Source organism: Pongo pygmaeus, chromosome 12 (genome assembly GCF_028885625.2).
Source record: "Pongo pygmaeus isolate AG05252 chromosome 12, NHGRI_mPonPyg2-v2.0_pri, whole genome shotgun sequence".
NCBI lineage: Eukaryota > Metazoa > Chordata > Mammalia > Primates > Hominidae > Pongo > Pongo pygmaeus.
In genome coordinates, this window is record NC_072385.2 from 94552450 (window position 1) to 94571439 (window position 18990).

The 18990-nt window shown below is 35.5% G+C and overlaps 1 protein-coding gene across 5 annotated transcripts in view; it reads left to right on the forward strand.

Annotated features, from left to right (window-relative positions):
• Window positions 1–18990, forward strand: part of MAP4K3 (mitogen-activated protein kinase kinase kinase kinase 3) — a 199589-nt gene that overhangs the window by 176170 nt on the left and 4429 nt on the right. For 4 of the 5 annotated variants that reach the window (XM_054475488.2, XM_054475489.2, XM_054475490.2 and 1 more), the window contains 8 exons: window positions 347–407; window positions 489–606; window positions 5667–5725; window positions 7614–7717; window positions 11856–12027; window positions 14054–14122; window positions 14201–14293; window positions 18157–18227. In XM_054475488.2, coding sequence (XP_054331463.1) covers window positions 347–407; window positions 489–606; window positions 5667–5725; window positions 7614–7717; window positions 11856–12027; window positions 14054–14122; window positions 14201–14293; window positions 18157–18227 — 747 coding nt within the window. Of the gene's footprint in view, window positions 1–346; window positions 408–488; window positions 607–5666; window positions 5726–7613; window positions 7718–11855; window positions 12028–14053; window positions 14123–14200; window positions 14294–18131; window positions 18228–18990 lie in introns of all 5 variants that reach the window. The other variant, XR_008500605.2, reaches the window with a different exon arrangement.

Sequence of the window (18990 nt, forward strand, 5' to 3'; positions counted from 1 at the left end):
GAAGAATCCTATTCAACCCGAGAACCAAAATAAAAGAATAGATGTTTTTTGAAAATGTTCTTATTCCCTGCATAGTTTAGGGTTACAAAGCCCTTAATCATAAGGGAGACTTGAGCTGATCATATCGTGTTTAGGCTAAAATTTAGCCTAATTTATTTTTTCTCTCACATAAATATGTATGTGTGTATATCATCTTGTTTTGAATCCTTGATAAAGTTAACTTATGTTAAAAATAACTTACTTTTAAACTGACCTATAGATAAGACAGCTTACGTGATTACTATGTACAGATTTACATTGCCATTATGTATTATTCTTTGTAAACTTTGTGCCTTTTTTTAATCAGCTATTCCCTCGAAGGTGTACATGGTTGTATGTAATGAACAATTGCTTGCTATCAATATCTGGTAAGTATTTTAGTTTTTAAATACCTTACAATTGTTACTATTTATTATTAGCTTTTATGTCATATCCGTTTTTCTTTATAGGTAAAGCTTCTCAGCTTTATTCCCATAATTTACCAGGGCTTTTTGATTATGCAAGACAAATGCAAAAGTTACCTGTTGCTATTCCAGCACACAAACTCCCTGACAGAATACTGCCAAGGTAAGGGTACATCCTTAGAGGCAATATGATATTAACAGTTCATTCTCATAAATATTTATGCTACAGAAAGTGAAAGAGCACTCAGTTTGGGTTAATAGAAATCATGATGAAAAAATAATAAGTAGTATACATTAACAAGTGCTTAGTGATCACACTCTTGTTCTAAAATTTTTCTACTTTGTACTTTTAAATTATATCAGACATTTTCTCTCTGAATTTTTTATTCTTTTTCTGCAAGTTTAAAACTAGTTTTTTTCTTGTACTTTGCCATAATTTTACATTGCATTTAGTGCCTTTGCTTTTGACATATGTGTTAACTTTATACCAAAATTTTTCTCAAAGTTTCTATACCTACAAAATCAAAATGATTTATTGAAAAGTGTTTTTGCAACCTGGCATGGTGGCTCACGCCTGTAATCCCAATACTTTGAGAGGCTGAGGCAGGAAGATGGCTTGAGGCTAGGAGTTCAAGACCAGCCTGAGCAACATAGCAAGACCTCATCTCTACAAAAAATATTTTTAAAAAAATAGCCAGGCATGGTGGCTTGAGCCTGTGGTTCCAGCTACTCAGGAGGCTGAAGTGGAAGGATCACTGGAGCCCTGGAGGTTGAGACTGCAGTGAGCTATGATCATGCCACTACATTCCAGCCTGGGTAACAAGGCAAGACCGTGTCTCAGTGTTTTGCATTAGAAGATAATTAGTTTGAAGTTGAGTGGTTTTGCCTTTCTACTTTCAGTAATTTCTTATTATGCTCTGTTCTTTCGTTGTTTAATATAATATTGGACCTCTTTATTGACTGAAAGATTTTCTAACTCTGGTATAAATTGTATTTTACAAAAACTTTATAATATGGCTATTCTTTTTTATAATATTTGTTGTAAAGCAACTAACATAAAACCTTAATTTTCGAGTACCTTGAGAATCTGCTGTTCTCAATAGAGACCTTTTTAGCTTATTTGCTTTTACCTGTGTTCGTTTCTTCCAGATTTTACTGAATACACCAAATGTGTATGAAATGTCCCATGTATAGATGAGACAAAATTGAATAAGATATAGTCTCTTCTTTTAAGGAGTTTCCATATGGTATGATTTTACCTACGCTGAATATAGGTACTCATTGTACCATATTATAATTCATTTTTAGTAAAGCATGAGCTTTGGAATTCAAGTAAAGTTGAATTTAAATCCTAGATCATTCACTTACTAGATATAGGACCTTGGATAAATTATACAACCTTTCCCCATGTGTTCAGCTCTAAGGGTATTTCACCTCCAGGTTATTATTTCAGGAATTTTATTATAGTCAATCTTTAGTTTTTTTAATAGTAACAGCTACAAATATGTCCTTCCCACTTTCTTCAGTTTCATTATCTAGTAATTACTGTAAAATCTTTTAATTCTCTCACTTATTGGCAGGAAACCTAAAAAACCCTTTTAGCATCATAATATTTTATATATGCGTATTCATACCATTTCTTCTGCCATACAGTGAGCACAACTTAAACCTCTACTGAGTGTCTTATTCTTAATCTGACGATAAAGAGCCTCATGGTTCTCATTCTGAAGATAGGTACTCATTGTACCATATTGTAATCCATTTTTAGTAAAGCATAAGCTTTGGAATTCAAGTACAGTTGTATCATTTACTTACTAGGTATGGGACCTTGGATAAATTATACAACCTCTCCACATGAATTCAGCTATAAATGGAACCTATATACTCATCTGGTAGAGTTGTTTTGAAAATGATAAATCATGTATGTAAAGTACCTACCACAGCACCTAGTAAGCTCTCAAGAAAGAGACCTTTTGTCATCATTATTGGGCATGATAAATTGAACTCTGCCTTGTAGTGTACTCTAAAATATCCTATGTTAAATACATTCAGACAGTTAATTTAGAATTCCAGTTAATTGGGTGCTGGTAAAATAAGTTGTATTGCGTTTCATAAAATCATGACTAAAATTAAGGCAAGTTTGTAGATCACTATAGAACATTAACTAAATTTTTGAAACATTTCAGTGTACTGCCCACAACTCTTATTTTGAAAGGTTTTTGAAATCCTTAATTCACAGCCATACTTAATAGTTGTTTTCTGTTTGTGTAGTAGTCATCCCTATGGTCTTTCAGAACTTGGCAGTTAATCCTCCTGGGTTTTGACTAGTTCAGTGTTTTAACCCCTAAGTTAGCTTTGGGAGCTAGGAGACAAGTTTACAAGTGTGGACAGGAGCATTAAACTTTTTGCCAGCCGAAATCTGTCAGGAGCTTGGTTCAGATTTTTTTTAACTCTAAAAAGCGCTTTGGTTCAAAGCAGATTCGTTAAGAGTGTGGGGAGTTTTTGTTTTGTTTTATTTTAAGCTGCATTAAACTCCAACGTATATGAAAGGGGCATTTTTATAATTGTAAGTTATAATGTAAAACTTTTCCTAATGTAAAGCTAGTCAAGGGTACAATGAGGTGTTTTAACCAGAAAATCATAATCAGAATATTCTAGATTGCCATTGTAGTCGTTCAGTGTTTCAACATCTGAATAAACTCTGTGTCATTGTTTAGCTGTCACAGTGTGAAAAACGTTTTGATTCACAAAGACAAGTACTTAAAAAGAGGTAACAGTTTTTGACAGCTTACCTTGCACACTCCGAATAATGTTCATTTAAATTGATACAGCCTGTAGTTCCAGCTACCTGGGAGGCTGAGGCAGGAGAATTGCCTGAACCCAAGAGGCAGAGGTTGCAGTGACCCAAGATTGAGCCACTGCACTCCATCCTGGGCGACAGAGTGAGACCCTGTCTCCAAAAAAAACAAAAAAAAAAGACCTGAGCAAAAATCTAAGCTTCAGATTTCTATGCTGTAACCTACCTCTTTATTGGAGGGACTGAATGACACAGATGTCTAAAATGCATGGCACATAGTAAGGAATCAGTAAGTGAAGCTAAAATTATAGCTTTTCATAAATAGGTCAATATATAAAATGTACTAAGGGTTAAAATTACAGTACTACAATATTATATTTTTTAATATTATATTTATGCTTATCACTCAGTTGCCAATTGTGTGGTTACAAGAACATCCATCAGGAAAATTGTTCTGAGCTTGTTTGGAATTGCACTGAACTTCACACGTGTGCTGTACAATTTTATATAAAATTGTACAACTCTAAAAAAAAAAGACTTGTACAGAGCACTGGCATCTATCTAATCTTTGGCAAATTTACACATTTAAGTTTAAGTGGCTCGTGCCTGTAATCCCAGCACTTAAGGAGGCTGCACTTTTGGCAGATTACTTGAGCCTCAGGAATTTGAGACCAGCCTGGGCAACATGGTGAAATCTGTCTCTTTCTTATAAAAATTATTTTTTAAAAAAAAAGAGTTTAGATGTTTGTAGAACTCAGGCACAGTTGCTCACACCTGTAATCCCAGCACTTTGGGAGGCCAAGGCATGTGGATCACTTGAGGTCAGGAGTTTGAGACCAGCCTGGCCAACATGTTGAAACCCCGTCTCTACTAAAAATACAAAAATTAGCTGGGTGTGGTGGCTGATGCCTGTAATCACAGCTATTTGAGAAGCTGAGGCAGGAGAATCACTTGAACCTGGGAGGCAGAGGTTGCAGTGAACTGAGGTCAAGCCACTGCATTCCAGCGTGGGCGGCAGAGCGAGACTTTGTCTCAAAAAAAAAAAAGAAAAAATTAGCCGGGCACAGTGGCTCACACCTGTAATCCCAGCACTTTGGGAGGCCAAGGCGGACGGATCACCTGAGCTCAGGAATCCGAGACCAGCCTGGGCAAAGTGGCACAACCCCGTCTGTACGAAAAATACAAAAATTAGCCGTGCGTGATGGCAGGCACCTGTAGTCCCAGCTATTCGGCATTCTGAGACAGGAGGATTGCTTGAACCTGGGAGGCGGAGGTTGCAGTAAGCCAAGATCACGCCCTTGCACTCCAGCCTGAGTGACAGAGCGAGACCTTGTCCAAAAAATAAAATAAAATTTAATAATAAAAAAAAAGTATGTACAGAAATGGGTTTAATTTGAGGTTTTTACAATTTGATGCACCGACAGTCTTTATTATATTACATTTTAAAGGACATTTGAGTGTATGTGTAGTTTTTAAATTGTAGTTTTAAAAAAAATTCAGAATTGATTTTTATCTATTAAATTCGAGTCAGATGTTTGCAAAACCCCTATAGCACCTTTGCAGAACATCTGTATCCCACTTTTCCTGAGTAAAGAAACAAAGATTTCTAAAAAAGAAATTCTTCACAAATTTTTATAATAAGACAGCTTTTTACAGTACATGTAAATGTATTACATGTACTAAAAATAGCTCTCTCCAGTTTTTGGCTTTTCATTTTCTCAATGATATCTTTTGGTAAACCAAAGTTACTAATTCAATAATTGACTGCCACCTGTAGTTTGAGGTGCTAGGGTTGAATCAGTGGGGGCAAAAAAGCCAATTAAAATGTAACAGCATTTTCCTGTATGATTTGTTCTTTTTGTATTTTCTTAAATCCCAAGGTCATATATTTCTATAGACTTCTATAGTTTGTTTTCATATTTAAACCCTTAACCCATTTGGAACTGATTGGGGGCCATGAGAAAGGGATCCAATTTATTTAATTTTTTTTTTTTTTTTTTTGAGACCAAGTTTTGCTGTTGTTGCCCAGGCTGGAGTGCAATGGTGTGCTCTTGGCTCACCACATCCTCCACCTCCTGGGTTCAAGCGATTCTCCTGCCTCAGCCTCCTAAGTAGCTGGGATTACAGGCATGCACCACCATGCCTGGCTAATTTTTTTGTATTTTTAGTAGAGATGGGGTTTTATTATGTTGGCCAGGCTGGTCTCGAACTCCTGACCTCGTGAGCCGCCCACCTCGGCCTCCCAAAGTGCTGGGATTACAGGCATGTGCCATGGCACCCGGCCTTTTTATTCTAATTTTAATAGATGACCTAGTATGTCAGCACCAGTTTTGAACTCATCCTTTCTCCACTGATCTCTAACAGTCGCTTTTTCATATACTAAGTTTGCCTACATATATTATGTACTCACTTTTATTTACATTTAGGAAATTTTCTGTATCAGCAAAAATCCCTGAAACCAAATGGTGCCAGAAGTGTTGTGTTGGTAAGTAAACTGTCCAATAGCATATAGCTCTCTGAGACTCCTTGTAAAATCTGGCATAAAACAGTACTACCCCAGGGCATTCTGCCAGCAATACTTTATTTTTCCCCCTTAAGTAGAACAAATTTCTTGGCTATTTCATCTCTGTGTAGACTAAGCCTAATACATAGTACCTTGCAAATAATTTATTTGCAAATAAATGTTTATTAGCAAAAAAATTATTTGCTAAACAAATAATTTATTGCCTAGGTAAATGGAGAAAGTATTATGACTTTTTTTTTTTTTTTTTTTACCACTTTTTATCACACCCTGTTTTCCAAGGGTCCTGTTACGTACCATTCAGCATTCTGCTTAGCAATGGCTTGTGAGATGGCATTTATTCCTTCAGCATGTATTTTTATGTTCACCTTCCTCTCATTCCTCCCCCACCCCTATAACAATTAGTTGTTCTATTTGCATGTAGCCAGAGCAAAAAATGATTTCTTTCCGTTAAGTTACTATTATTATAAAAGGGACGATAAACACATGAGTCATTATACCACAAAGTATAGTGTGGAAAGGACTCTAAACATAGGGTCACTGAAGGCGGTGGCATTTGGGCCAGGCCTCAAAATAAGGCAGGTTCAGATTTGAACTGAATAGATGGAGAGGCCATTTCAAACAGAAGAAATGACATAACATGTGGAAGCAAAAAAAAATCATAAAGGTTACATAATAAATGCTGACAATTCGCTTAGCTGGATACAGATTATAGAAAGGAGAGTGGCAGATGAGTGTGAGCCATTGGCCTTGTGTGAGCATGTGCTTATTACTATGCAATAAGTAAGGAAGGAAGTCTTGTGCTAGAGCAGTAGCAGTGCATATAGCAGGGAAGGAGTGTCTGGGTGTGAAGGGAAAATATGTCAGAGATGACTGAGGCCTCAAACCCAAAAGACTGGCAGAAGGGCAAGTGTTGTTAACAGGAAGCAAGAACAGCTGGTTTAGAGCAAAAGAGGATGACAAGGTTGGGTTTAGACATGGTGGTTGAGTCTCTGTTAGAACTTCCAGCAAACTGACTTGACTCTGCCTGAGGACAAAGGGGCAGATTTTTAGGAAAAGTTAATTATAGGAAAGAATTTCCTATATAGACTTCTCTGTTTTCTTTGGCGGGACAGTTTTGCTGTTCTCCTCCTCTGCCATTTAAATATTTCAAATCTATGTGAAGTTTGTGAACTTTACTGCTGTTCCCCCTTTTCACAGTTCAATTTTTTTTATCTTTATTCCAAATATATTTACTTCACATATATTTACTTTACTTCTTCTGGTTTATAACCAAAAGAAAATTTCAAAATCTGAGGTAATTCAATTTTATTATTTGTAAACCATTATTTTAAGGTTCGATTAATATCTGTGATGTTTTCTAGTGACCATAAGAATTTAATCAAAAGGGGGAAGATAGACAAGTGTTTTATTTTCAGAAACAAAACATTATTGCTTCTGAACATTACCACCAAAAGCACCTTGTGAACTACCCGAATGTGTTGTATCTTATGAGTTTGACAACTTCTTCCCAAATTTACTTTGACCCTTTTATCAGAATGTTGCCACCTCAGGTAATTTTCCTGCCATCATAAGACCAAAAGTCCTTCCTCCTACCCCACAGCCTCATTATAACCAGCAGTTTCATTTGTGCATACAAATAAAAATCCTGCAAGTTAAGAGGGCATTTCCTGCTATTACCTGAAACAGTATTTTTTTCACCTAGCCCTCTAATTAAGAAACTGAACTGGCAACCAGCTTTTGATTCTGTTTTATGTTTAGTTTTGTTTTTTGTTTTTTTGAGCATGCAATTATTGTCATAATGACTTTGTTTGTTTTATAAGAGAACTCATTTATATTTTTGCTTTGACAGTAAGAAATCCTTACACGGGCCATAAATACCTATGTGGAGCACTTCAGACTAGCATTGTTCTATTAGAATGGGTTGAACCAATGCAGAAATTTATGTTAATTAAGGTAAGCATAAAAGTCAAACTATCTTATTCTTACTATAAAAGCTTATCAACCTTACTGTTCTTTAAAGAAACTTTTTTTCAGTTAATTTCAAGTTAATTTAATGATTTCAGATAACGTTGCAGGGTTGTAAAAATCTGCCCAATTGTAAGGAACTTAATTGGCCTAGTAAAAGTTTTATAAGAGACTAGAGAAATAATTCAAGGGTATGGCGGTGGGGAGCTGGAAATAGTGTCTCACATACAGAGCCTGATGGCAGAAACAGGAAGTACTAAAAGATCAGTGAAATGTTTTGAATATACTCTCTGGTTGACCTCCATCACAGCTGAAAACAACATACAGGTTGCAGGTTGGCCTAGGAGAACTAGGGATAACCATAATGATGAGGAAACAAGTTGTTTTTAGTTATATACATACCCATTAATTTGCCTAGGCCTTTCCACAGATTTTTTTTTTTTTTTTTTTTTTTTTTTTTGCTTAAGTTTTTCTAGAATCATTTAATTAATGAATAATTTTTAAAATATTTACTTTACTCATCTGTAACTTACATTTAAGGAAAAACTAACTTTTAAAATGTGTGAAGTACAGGCTCAGTTAATTACATCAAGGAAATACCAAATGAATTTTTAAAGTCATTTTCCATGCTATTATATATGGACTAAGTGGTCTTATTTCATGTGCATTTGATCTCCGTAGAAATTAGAGTCGGAATATAGCTGGAGTGGGGTTCTTCCTAAATTTTATAGTATTAAGATGTTTAAAGTATTGACTCCCTGTTGTTTAAAATCCTGTAAGTGACTAAGAAATCTAGTTTTTGTTTTCATATCAGTTTTAACCTCAAGATTAACTAGGGCTAAACAGATGAAAATATAGTTTCAAGAATTTGAAACCTATTGAAGTATTAATTTCACAGGTAAATGCACTGAAACAAAAATTATTTAAACTGAAAGCTCAGGGGAAAATATCCTTATAAGTTGTCTAAAGCAGAACTACTGAATACAGCCCATTTATGGCAAAAATTGTTTTGTTCTCAGCTCCTCTTTGTTCTTGTTTATTTGACAAAAGAATGCTCTATCCAAGATGGAATGGTAAAGTCTACACAGTTTGATTTTTCAGCAACCTCTTCCTTTCCTATCTTTTTCCTTTCTTTCTTCAGTCTATTTTAAATATGTCCTTCCTATTATTTTCATTCCTAACCTCTATCAAAATGAAAATGTTTATCATATCAGTTATTCTTGTATACTGATATACTGATTAACCTGGTATGAATGAATTTTATATGTTATCTAATATGGTAAACCATTTATCCTAATATATAATGAAAGATGCTTTTCTCTGTTAGAGGAATTGTCCATGTCAAGAGCATGCAGGAGGGAATATATACTTTGAAGACATAGGACGCTTAAAAATTACCTATCCATGGCTTCTCTTTTCCCGGTAGATGTCACCAGGGTGCTTGGCCTGGCTCTAATGAGGCCTGTTACCAGCATTGTGAGATAGTGAACCTGTAGTACAATACTACTTGCAGGTCTCCCTCAAGATTTTAATCACTCTTCTCCCTTTCCTTAAACTCTCTGAACTATAATGTTTGCCTACCTTCCTTAATCTTAACCTAGCTTTCCTTTCTGTGTCTCTCTGCATCAAGACTTCTATATGTATATTTTGTCTCCATATTTAACATTATTTCTATCAGTATTTATGATGTTTCTATACTATAACCCTTAATCAGATGTATTCAAAAACATTGTTATGCTTTCTATATTCTTGTTTCCTCGTAATGACATTTCTGACAGTTTTTGCATCATTAGACTGCTTTTTTTTTTTTTTTTTTTTGAGATGGAGTCTGGCTCTGTTGCCCAGGCTGGAGTGCAGTGGCGTGATCTCAGCTCACTGCAACCTCCGCCTCCCAGGATCAAGCAGTTCTCTGCCTCAGCCTCCCAAGTAGCTGGGATTACAGACACCCAGCTAATTTTTGTATTTTTAGTAGAGATGGGGTTTCACCATCTTGGCCAGGCTGGTCTCGAACTCCTGACCTCAGGTGATCCACCCGCATCATACTCCCAAAGTGCTGGGATTACAGGTGTGAGCCACCGCACCCAGCCTGGACTGCATTTTCATTATAAATAAAAGTTAAAAATTAAAGATCTCTCCAGCAAACATAATGTACCTATTGCAGGCAAGGCACCGTGTTATTTACTAGAGAGACAAAAATATATTAGATACACTTGCTGCCCTCAAGGACAATAGCAACTGGATTTAAAACTATTAGACATGAATCCCCTTCTGTTAATGATTTATACAAATTGCTTAGTTATTATTGGAAGCAATGTAGAAGTAGTCAAAATCTGTTGTGTTTTTTTTAAAGCATTGTTTCTGTGTTTAAACTGTAAAAGTTTAAAGATGCATCTTTAATCAGAAGCATTGGGTTTTTTTCTGCTTCGTTGCTTTTTATTTCAAAGAGAATTATTTAAGTTGCTGTACCTTATTAAAAATGTCAGATTTTATCAAAAGCATGTGCCCCAAGGTAATGGGAAAGCTCCTAGAGAAGAGGTTTGGAGAATATTGATGAAGTGTCTGTGCCCGTGGAATGGAGGCACTTTAGCAACCACAGGGAAAGAAGGAATGTGGGAACAGCAGGTGAACACAGAGCTTCACATTCCAGCCACGAGTACCATTTTGTGTCTTCCAACACTTTAAAACTACCTGTTAGGATATCCCCCGTTGCACTTTTTACTTTTCTTTAGAATTTATGAGTTGCCAGATTAAAAAGAAAACAAATTAAATCCAGTAGCTTCATAAAATGCTGGCAATAACCATTTGGAAAATACAGTGAAAACATAGCCAGTTTGTAAAAGCAACAAAAATATAAAATATGTAAGAATGAACTGAATAAAATATGCATGAGAGTGGTATTTTTTGTTTAATTTGTGAAGAAAAATTTTAGAATTCCCTTTGTCATCCTCCCTTTTAGTCAGCTCCCTGCCTCTTTTTTTACAAAGGAAACCTAGAAAGTTCTTACTTTTTTTCTCTTTTTTACTATCTAAGCTCATATCCCTAAACATTAGAACTAATTTTATTTAATTTTTCAACAGTATTTAAGTGGAATTACAAAGTATATGTTCATTTGTGTCTGCATTATATTTGTATAGTTGCTGGACATAGCTATAGTTTATTCATTTTTCAGTTCTCTATATATAATTTTTTATTTTGTGAATGTGCCATAATTTTATCTGTTCTGCATTTGTCTCTTGTATATGTGTACTCATGTTCTTTAGAATGTATACCTAGGAGTATTATTGCAAGGTCCTAAGGAATGCCTACATCCAGCGTTAATAAATAATGCAGTTAACCAGTGTGACTGTGCCACTCTATATCCCACCACCAGTGTTGTATGAGCATTTGCTTACTCCTCTGGGATGGTTATTCAGTGTCATTCTTTTTAATTTTAGCCATTCTGGTGGGTATGTATAGTATTTATCTCACTGTGCTTTTATTTCTTGATTACTAATGAAGTTAATGTTTTCCATCTATTTTTTTAGTCCTTCAGAATGTGAATTTATTCTTTGTAGCAGTATAAAAGAAATTTTAAACTTATGTAAAATTAAAATGGGTTGTATTATAACTGAGTCGATTTGATAAAATCACTTCAGATGTGAAGCTAATTTTTTTTAATTTATGACTTTTTCTGCTCACATCTTACAAGAGGAGTGTCTCTTGCTAATTAGCATTTCACTTCTCTCATCCATGTTTGCTCAGTTGATTAAGAAGGCAGAGGAGTATAACTGAAGAAGCATCAAATTGGGAGACAGGAGACTCTGCCACAAAGGCCAGGGGACCATGGGCTGGTCACCCAGTTCCTGGGCCCTAGTTTCCAACTCTGAAAAGAGAGGGTTGGACACATGACTTATAGATTCCCTTCCAGCCTTAATGTCCTAAAATCATGTAATTATAACTTTAAAATATTTTGCGGTGGTAAACTTAAAATCTTTATAAAAGAAAGTACATAATTTAGATTTTTCTGCATTACCTGAATTTCTGTGACAAGATGCAGTCTTTATTGTAGAAAGCTGTTTTATAGTATTCTCATAGAATTATTTGGTTTTATTTTCCTTGGTTTAATTATTTTTGTTTCTTTCTCTAGCACATAGATTTTCCTATACCGTGTCCACTTAGAATGTTTGAAATGCTGGTAGTTCCTGAACAGGAGTACCCTTTAGTTTGTGTTGGTGTCAGTAGAGGTAGAGACTTCAACCAAGTGGTTCGATTTGAGACGGTCAATCCAAATTCTACCTCTTCGTGGTTTACAGAATCAGGTTTGTAATTTTGATGGAATTATTAAGGGTAAAACATATACTGGTTTTATAAGTAGTAAGTTTACTGTATCTCTTATTAAGCAAAAACTGCATACACTGCCAGTCTTCAATAACTATTATTAAACTGGAAGAAGGAAAGTTTACTCTCTTTAAAATAGCTAATTCATATGACACATTTAAAACATTGGCTGGCGGGGCATGGTGGGTCACACTGGTAATCCCAGTACTTTGGGAGGCCAAGGTGAGAGGATCGCTTGAGTCCAGGAGTTCAAGAACAGCCTGGGCAATGTAGCAAGACCCTGTCTCTAAAAAAATTACATATAAGTTAGCTGGGCATGGTGGTGCATGCCTGTAGTCCCGCCTACCAGGGAGGCCAAGATGGGAAGATTACTTGAGCCCAGGAGGTCAAGGAAGATTACTTGAGCCCAGGAGTACAAGCACCATTGTACTCCGCCCTGGGTGACAGAATGAAATCCTGTCTCTACCTAACCAACTAAATCAAGCAAACATTGCCAAAACATGATACTGAGAGCACATACACCAGTGTTTTTATTTAGAAATGAATATAAGGATCTGATCCTCAAAGTCCTGTGTATATTGTTGGTATGTATATTTGGTATATATTAATAAACAATTGTGCATGAACACACCTCTTGCTATAAAATGAGGTATACACCTGGGTTGTTATTTGATTTTGGTGATATGTATTTTAAATAACAGTGTCTCTCGAAGGACACTGAGTATAGGTAACCCGTAAAGTCATATTTGCATTAATCTTTCTTGGAAATAATTAAATTAATATTACAAATCGAATGTCAATTAAAGCACTTTTTTTCTTCAAACAAATAAAAGGGAAATAATTTATATAGACTCAAATATTTTTAATATTTTGATAATACTTTTTATATGTTTCACATTTCCTTTTTAGAGAATTTTACATGCATCAAATTGTTTTGATTATGTTCATTAATAAGAAAATGAATACAAAATGTATATTAACATAGGAAACATTTAAAACAAAACTTGGGTACTTAACATTTCTGTAACTCTCAGAAATTTTAAGTATTTTATGTACTTTTAAATGGTGTATACCTGAAAATTTTCATTTTACACAACTCCAGTTGCCCTGCCTCCCTGAGGTGATGTTACCTTTTTGATCATATTCCATCACTTTACTAGGAGTATTGGTAAGAGTGATCGTTGAGTATGTAGTACGTAGCAGCAATTACCAGACTTGAGCATTCATCAGAATCACTGGGAGACTTGTGACATTGCTGAGCCCCACCCCCAGAGCTGTTCATTTATAGTCTACATAGGACCTGAGAATTTTCATTTCTGTGAATTCCCAAGTGTTGCTGGTGAGGTTGACACAAAGACCATAGTTTTGGCATATATAGACAAACCTCAGCCTGGGCAATATAGCAAGACCCCATCTCTTAATTTTTTTTTTTTTAATTAGCCAGGCATGGTGGCGTGTACCTATGGTCTCAGCTACTCAGAAGGCTAAGTCAGGAGGGTCACTTGAGGCCAGGATTTCAAGGCTGCAGGGAACCATGATCACACCACAGCATTTCAGCCTGAGCAGCAGGCTCAAAAAAAAACAAATTTCATTTTTGTAAATTCCCAGGTGATGCTAATGGTGTTGATACAGGAACCATGGTTTGAGAACTACATGTATTTACAAATCTCCCACTAATAGAAAATTTGGTTTTTAAAAGAGGAAAAGTTGCATTATAGGATATTTTAAGTATAGTTTGTTTTCTAGTGCAGTCGGCATTCTGTATCCATGTGTTCTGCATTACCAGTAGTATTGACAACAGCCAACATATGCTCTGTTGAGCACTTACATTGTTTGGCACTTGCATCAGCATTTAAACCCACATAGCCTGGCTCAGTCACTACATGTGTATTACAAAAGACGTATCCATTTCAAGTACTGTTATCCTCAGAATTCTTTTTCTTAAATGTTTCCATGCTTTAAGTATCAAAGTTTCTGTAGGTTTACCAAAATTTGTTTGTGTTGTAGATACCCCACAGACAAATGTTACTCATGTAACCCAACTGGAGAGAGATACCATCCTTGTATGCTTGGACTGTAAGTTTTTATTTATGAATGTCTTACTTTAATAAGACTTCTTTTATCTTAGTTTCTGAGTGACTTTTTTTCCTCTAGGTTGTATAAAAATAGTAAATCTCCAAGGAAGATTAAAATCTAGCAGGAAATTATCGTCAGAACTCACCTTTGATTTCCAGATTGAATCAATAGGTAAGTCAAAGTTTTATAATTCTTTGCATTATGAACTCCTTAAAATAATTTATCTGCTAATTATCCAAAATTAAAGATTGATATTATTAAGGTTCTTTTTTTAAAATAAAGGATACGGCTGGGCATGGTGGCTCATGCCTGTAATCCCAGCACTTCGGGAGGCCAAGGTGGGTGGATCACTTGAGGCCAGAAGTTCCAGACCAGCCTGGCCAACATGGTGAAACCCTGTGTCTACTAAAAATACAAAAATTATCCAGGCGTGCTGGCACACGCCTGTAGTCCGAGCTACTTGGGAAGCTGAGGCATGAAAATCACTTGAACCTGGGAAGGGGAGGTTGCAATGAGTTGAGATTGCGCCATTGCACTCCAGCCTGGGTGAGGAACAAGACTCTTGTCTCAAAAAGTAAAATAAAGTTAGAGGATATAATAAATATGAGGTCACTATCAGCCTTCATTCTTACACATTCTCTAAAATAGTTTAATAAACTGTAGTGTAGATAATGTTATCTTCCTTGTAAGAAATAATATCATTTCTTTTTTTTTTTTTTGAGATGGAGTCTCTCTGCCACCCAGGCTGGAGTGCAATGGTGCAGTCTCAGCTCACTGCAACCTCTGCCTCCCCGATTCAAGTGATTCTCCTGCCTCAGCCTCCCGAGTAGCTGGGATTACAGGTGCCTGCCACCACCCCCGGCTGATTTTTGTATTTTTAGTAGAGATGGGGTTTCACTACGTTGGCCAGGCTAGTCTCGATCTCTTGACCTCGTGATCAACCCGCCTCGGCCTCCCAAAGTGCTGGGATTACAGGCGTGAGCCACCACGCCTGGCCTTGAAATAGTATCATTTCTTATAACATAGTTTTGAATTCCCATTTCCTCCAGACTCCTATAGGGTTTTTCTATAAGTACTTCAAAATTTAGTACTCAGTATATCAGATTATGTTTTGGCTGTTGTATCTGCTGATCAGAGAATTTTAAGTATGTGGAAGTTTCTTCTTGTCATTCTCACATTTTGCTTAATAGGAGTTTTTTTCTGGAAAAGGATTTCTGACAGAATCAATATTTTTAAATGACTACATTCAGGAAAAATAAGGTGAAAATTATCTTATATAGGATAGTGCTGGGAAAATGAATGGTGATTAATATTTAACTAGGCACACTTTTTCTGGTGTTCCTTATCAGTGAAATAAAGATATTTGCATGTATGTATATTACCAGAGGGTAAGGCTAAAGGCAGTTAGTTCATTGTCTTATTCCTGGTTCTGTTTTCTACATTCTCCCAACTTAGAATGTCATTCATCCAACAAACAAATGATTATAATAAGTCAGTTTCAAGGGATATCTGATCAAGATGTTAAATGGAATCTGTTTTCAAAGACATAGCCAGGTTCAAAAAGCAAGATCAACAGCAGAATCTCAAAGCAGTATACAGGTCTGAAGCTAACAGGCCTGCTGGGCTCCAGTTACGAAAGTATCCCACAGGAGATGGAGAACCACAGCCAAGTTCATTGCTTGTGGTACCTGATAATCAGACATGATGGTTTTTTTATTTACCTCCCCCATTAAAGGAAGAGATAATCCCTATCCTGTGCAAACTGTTTCAGACTACAGACAAGGAATTCTGAATAAATCAATGTTTAATACTGATGCTAAAATCAAACAAGATTAGTACAGAAAACAAAAATTATAATCTTATGAAAATCATTTTTAAAAATATAAATAAAATATTAGCAAATAGAATTACACATTAGCAAATAGAATTACACATTAGCAAATAGTAAACTATCCCAGGAAAGCAAGGATGGTTCAGCATCAGAAAATGTATTTATGTAATACACGATACCAAGTATTAAGAGAAAATCATGTAACTCTTCAGTAGATGCCCAAAAAGCATTCAGTAAAATCTGTCATTAATGATTTTTTTTAATAATACTTCTTAGCAAATTGGGAATAGAAAGGAATGTCCTTCACCTAGCAAAGCCTGTTAAAAATATGTTTAATGATCAAATTAATTCCCATTAAAATGGAGAACTAAATAAGTATGTTTGCTATTATCACATTTCATTATTGTCTATTAGATGAGAAAGGGAAAGTATGAGGATTAGAAAGAAAAAGATAAAAAGATCATTTTTTGCTGATGGTATGATTATGTACATAGAATATAAAACCCTATTAATAAACTACTAGAGTTAATAAGAGAATTCAGGGTCGCTGGATATGAGTAACACCAAAGAATAGCTTTCCTAAATAATCAGTGAAAAACTTAATTGGAAAAAAGATCCCTTTCACAATGGCAATAAAGTAACATACATAAGAATAAATGAAATCCAAACATTTTTAAGATCATTATCTAGGAAACTCCAAATTATTTTTTTTAAAGACATAAAAGATTCAGCAAGTGAAGAACTACATCATGTCCATGGGTAGAAAGACTTAAATGAGAAAGATGCCAGTTTTTCAGTTAATCCACAGGTTCAGTGGATCTGCAGTAAGAATCCCAACATGATGTTTTGTGCCACTTGATAAGCTGCTCTTAAAATTCATATGGAATGGTTAGGCGCGGCGGCTTATGCCTGTAATCCCAACACTGTCGGAGGCTGAGGCAGGAGAATTGCTTGAGCCCAGGGTTTCAAGACCAGCCTGGACAACATTGGGAGACTCCATCTCTACAAATAATTTTTAAAAATAAAAAATAAATTTATATGGAAGAGCCAAAGACCAAGAATAATAAAATAAATGTTGACAAATCCTTTTCTACCCAATATTGAAACTTACTATAAAGCCATAATGATTAAGGTAGTGTGGTAGCAACACAGGAATAAATAGGTAGAAGAGTGAGACAGAAGAAAGGGCCCAGAAATAGACCCACATGTAAATGGAAATTCATGGCATTATGTATCAGTGGGGAAGAAATGGGCCATTCAACAAATGATGCTGGTACAGTTGGTTACCTGCAGAAAACAAAATAAGATTTCTTCCTCCCTGAATACATGCCAAAAAGTATATTAAAAATGTAAATATAAAAAGCAAAACTAAATCTTGTTCTGTTTATGCCCTGTGCTTCAGTAATTCTATTTATGGGTGTCTACCCTCAAGAAAGGTTTGTACATGTATTCAAGATGTACAAAAATATTTATTGCAAAATTGTTTGTAATAATGAAAAACTAGAAATAACCTCAGTGTTCATCTTACTGAATGTATGAAGGTTGGAAACATTCAATATAAAATTTATATTGATAGTATAAACTTATAGTAATAGTAAAAACATGCATGAGAATGATAAATACCAAATTTATAATAGTGGTTATCTCAGGGAGGAAGGAAAGGCCAGAATTGGGAATAGGGCAGGGTACATAGGGGATGCCAGCTGTATTTGCTTTTATTTAAAGCAAAAATGGCAGAATGTTAGGTTCTGATTGTTGGGTGGTGGATACACGTGTATTTTTATGCTGTTTTCTGTATTTTTCTGTATGTTTGCAGTATTTTATTTTTGAAAATTAACAAAACAGGCCGAACGCAGTGGCTCACGACTTTAACCCTGGCACTTTGGGAGGGCGAGGCAGGCAGATCACTTGAGGCAAGGAGTTTGAGACTAGCCTGGCCAACATAGTAAAACCCCATTTCTACTAAAAATACAACAAAACTATAACAAAAATATTTTCAGTGAATTTTTTCCTACCAAAAAGATGCATAAGCTCTATATAGTATATTTTTAAACTTTTCAAATGTAAAGATGCCATATAAATATGGAATAGCTGACATTAGTTGTGAATTGAAATATTGCTGTATGAGATAGAGGGATGAAATGATGCTTATCAGTTGAACTTTTGTACTATTAACAGTAATTGAGCTGTTCTTGCCTGCTAGTGTGCCTACAAGACAGTGTGCTAGCTTTCTGGAAACATGGAATGCAAGGTAGAAGTTTTAGATCTAATGAGGTAAGTAAATTATGTCCATTAAGTAGTCACAAGACATTATCAAATTCCACTTCAAACAAGTCGATTCCTAAACGATACAAGTAACGCTTGATTGGCTAACTTTATTAATACTTACTGTATTTAGTCTGTTGATAAAGTCAGTAGCCCATACTCTATGTCTACCTCTCTCTCTCCACTACTCAAACAACTTTAGTGCATATTTAATATGCTTCCAGATAATCACTCTGAAATTTAGAACAAGAACTTGCTAATCTGCTAAAAGTGAGCCAACTATGATTTTCTTTCAACTTTCCCAGAGGAACCCCAGGAGCAAGAGTGCTAGTGCTGGCTCTCTCTGGCCTTAAGCACCTTTTCTACCTTGTACTTCAGAAATAATGACTAGTGCAGACTATAAGTAAAGAGTCCTATATTTCTCTGGAAGCCCACTTGCCTCTTTATTTTCAACATCCTTATTCATTTGACATGTATATAATTCTTTGCCCCCTTTACCTTTCCTTTTTATTAACCTTTAGCTATGCATCTCATGAGTCCTTCCTACCTCACAGAAATAATTTAACTCCAAGCTGTGTGACATATTCAAGTCAGTTCAACATTTATGCCGGAAAGTTCTGAGGTTATAAACATGAACAAGATGTGGCACTTGCCCCCTAGAATGTTACAAGCACGTAAAATTGTCAGAAATTCTTCCAGTACCCCCAAGCCAATCTCAGTCATGTAACTTGGAAGGAAGCTTATTTGTTTCTTAAACTGTCATTCATTAAGC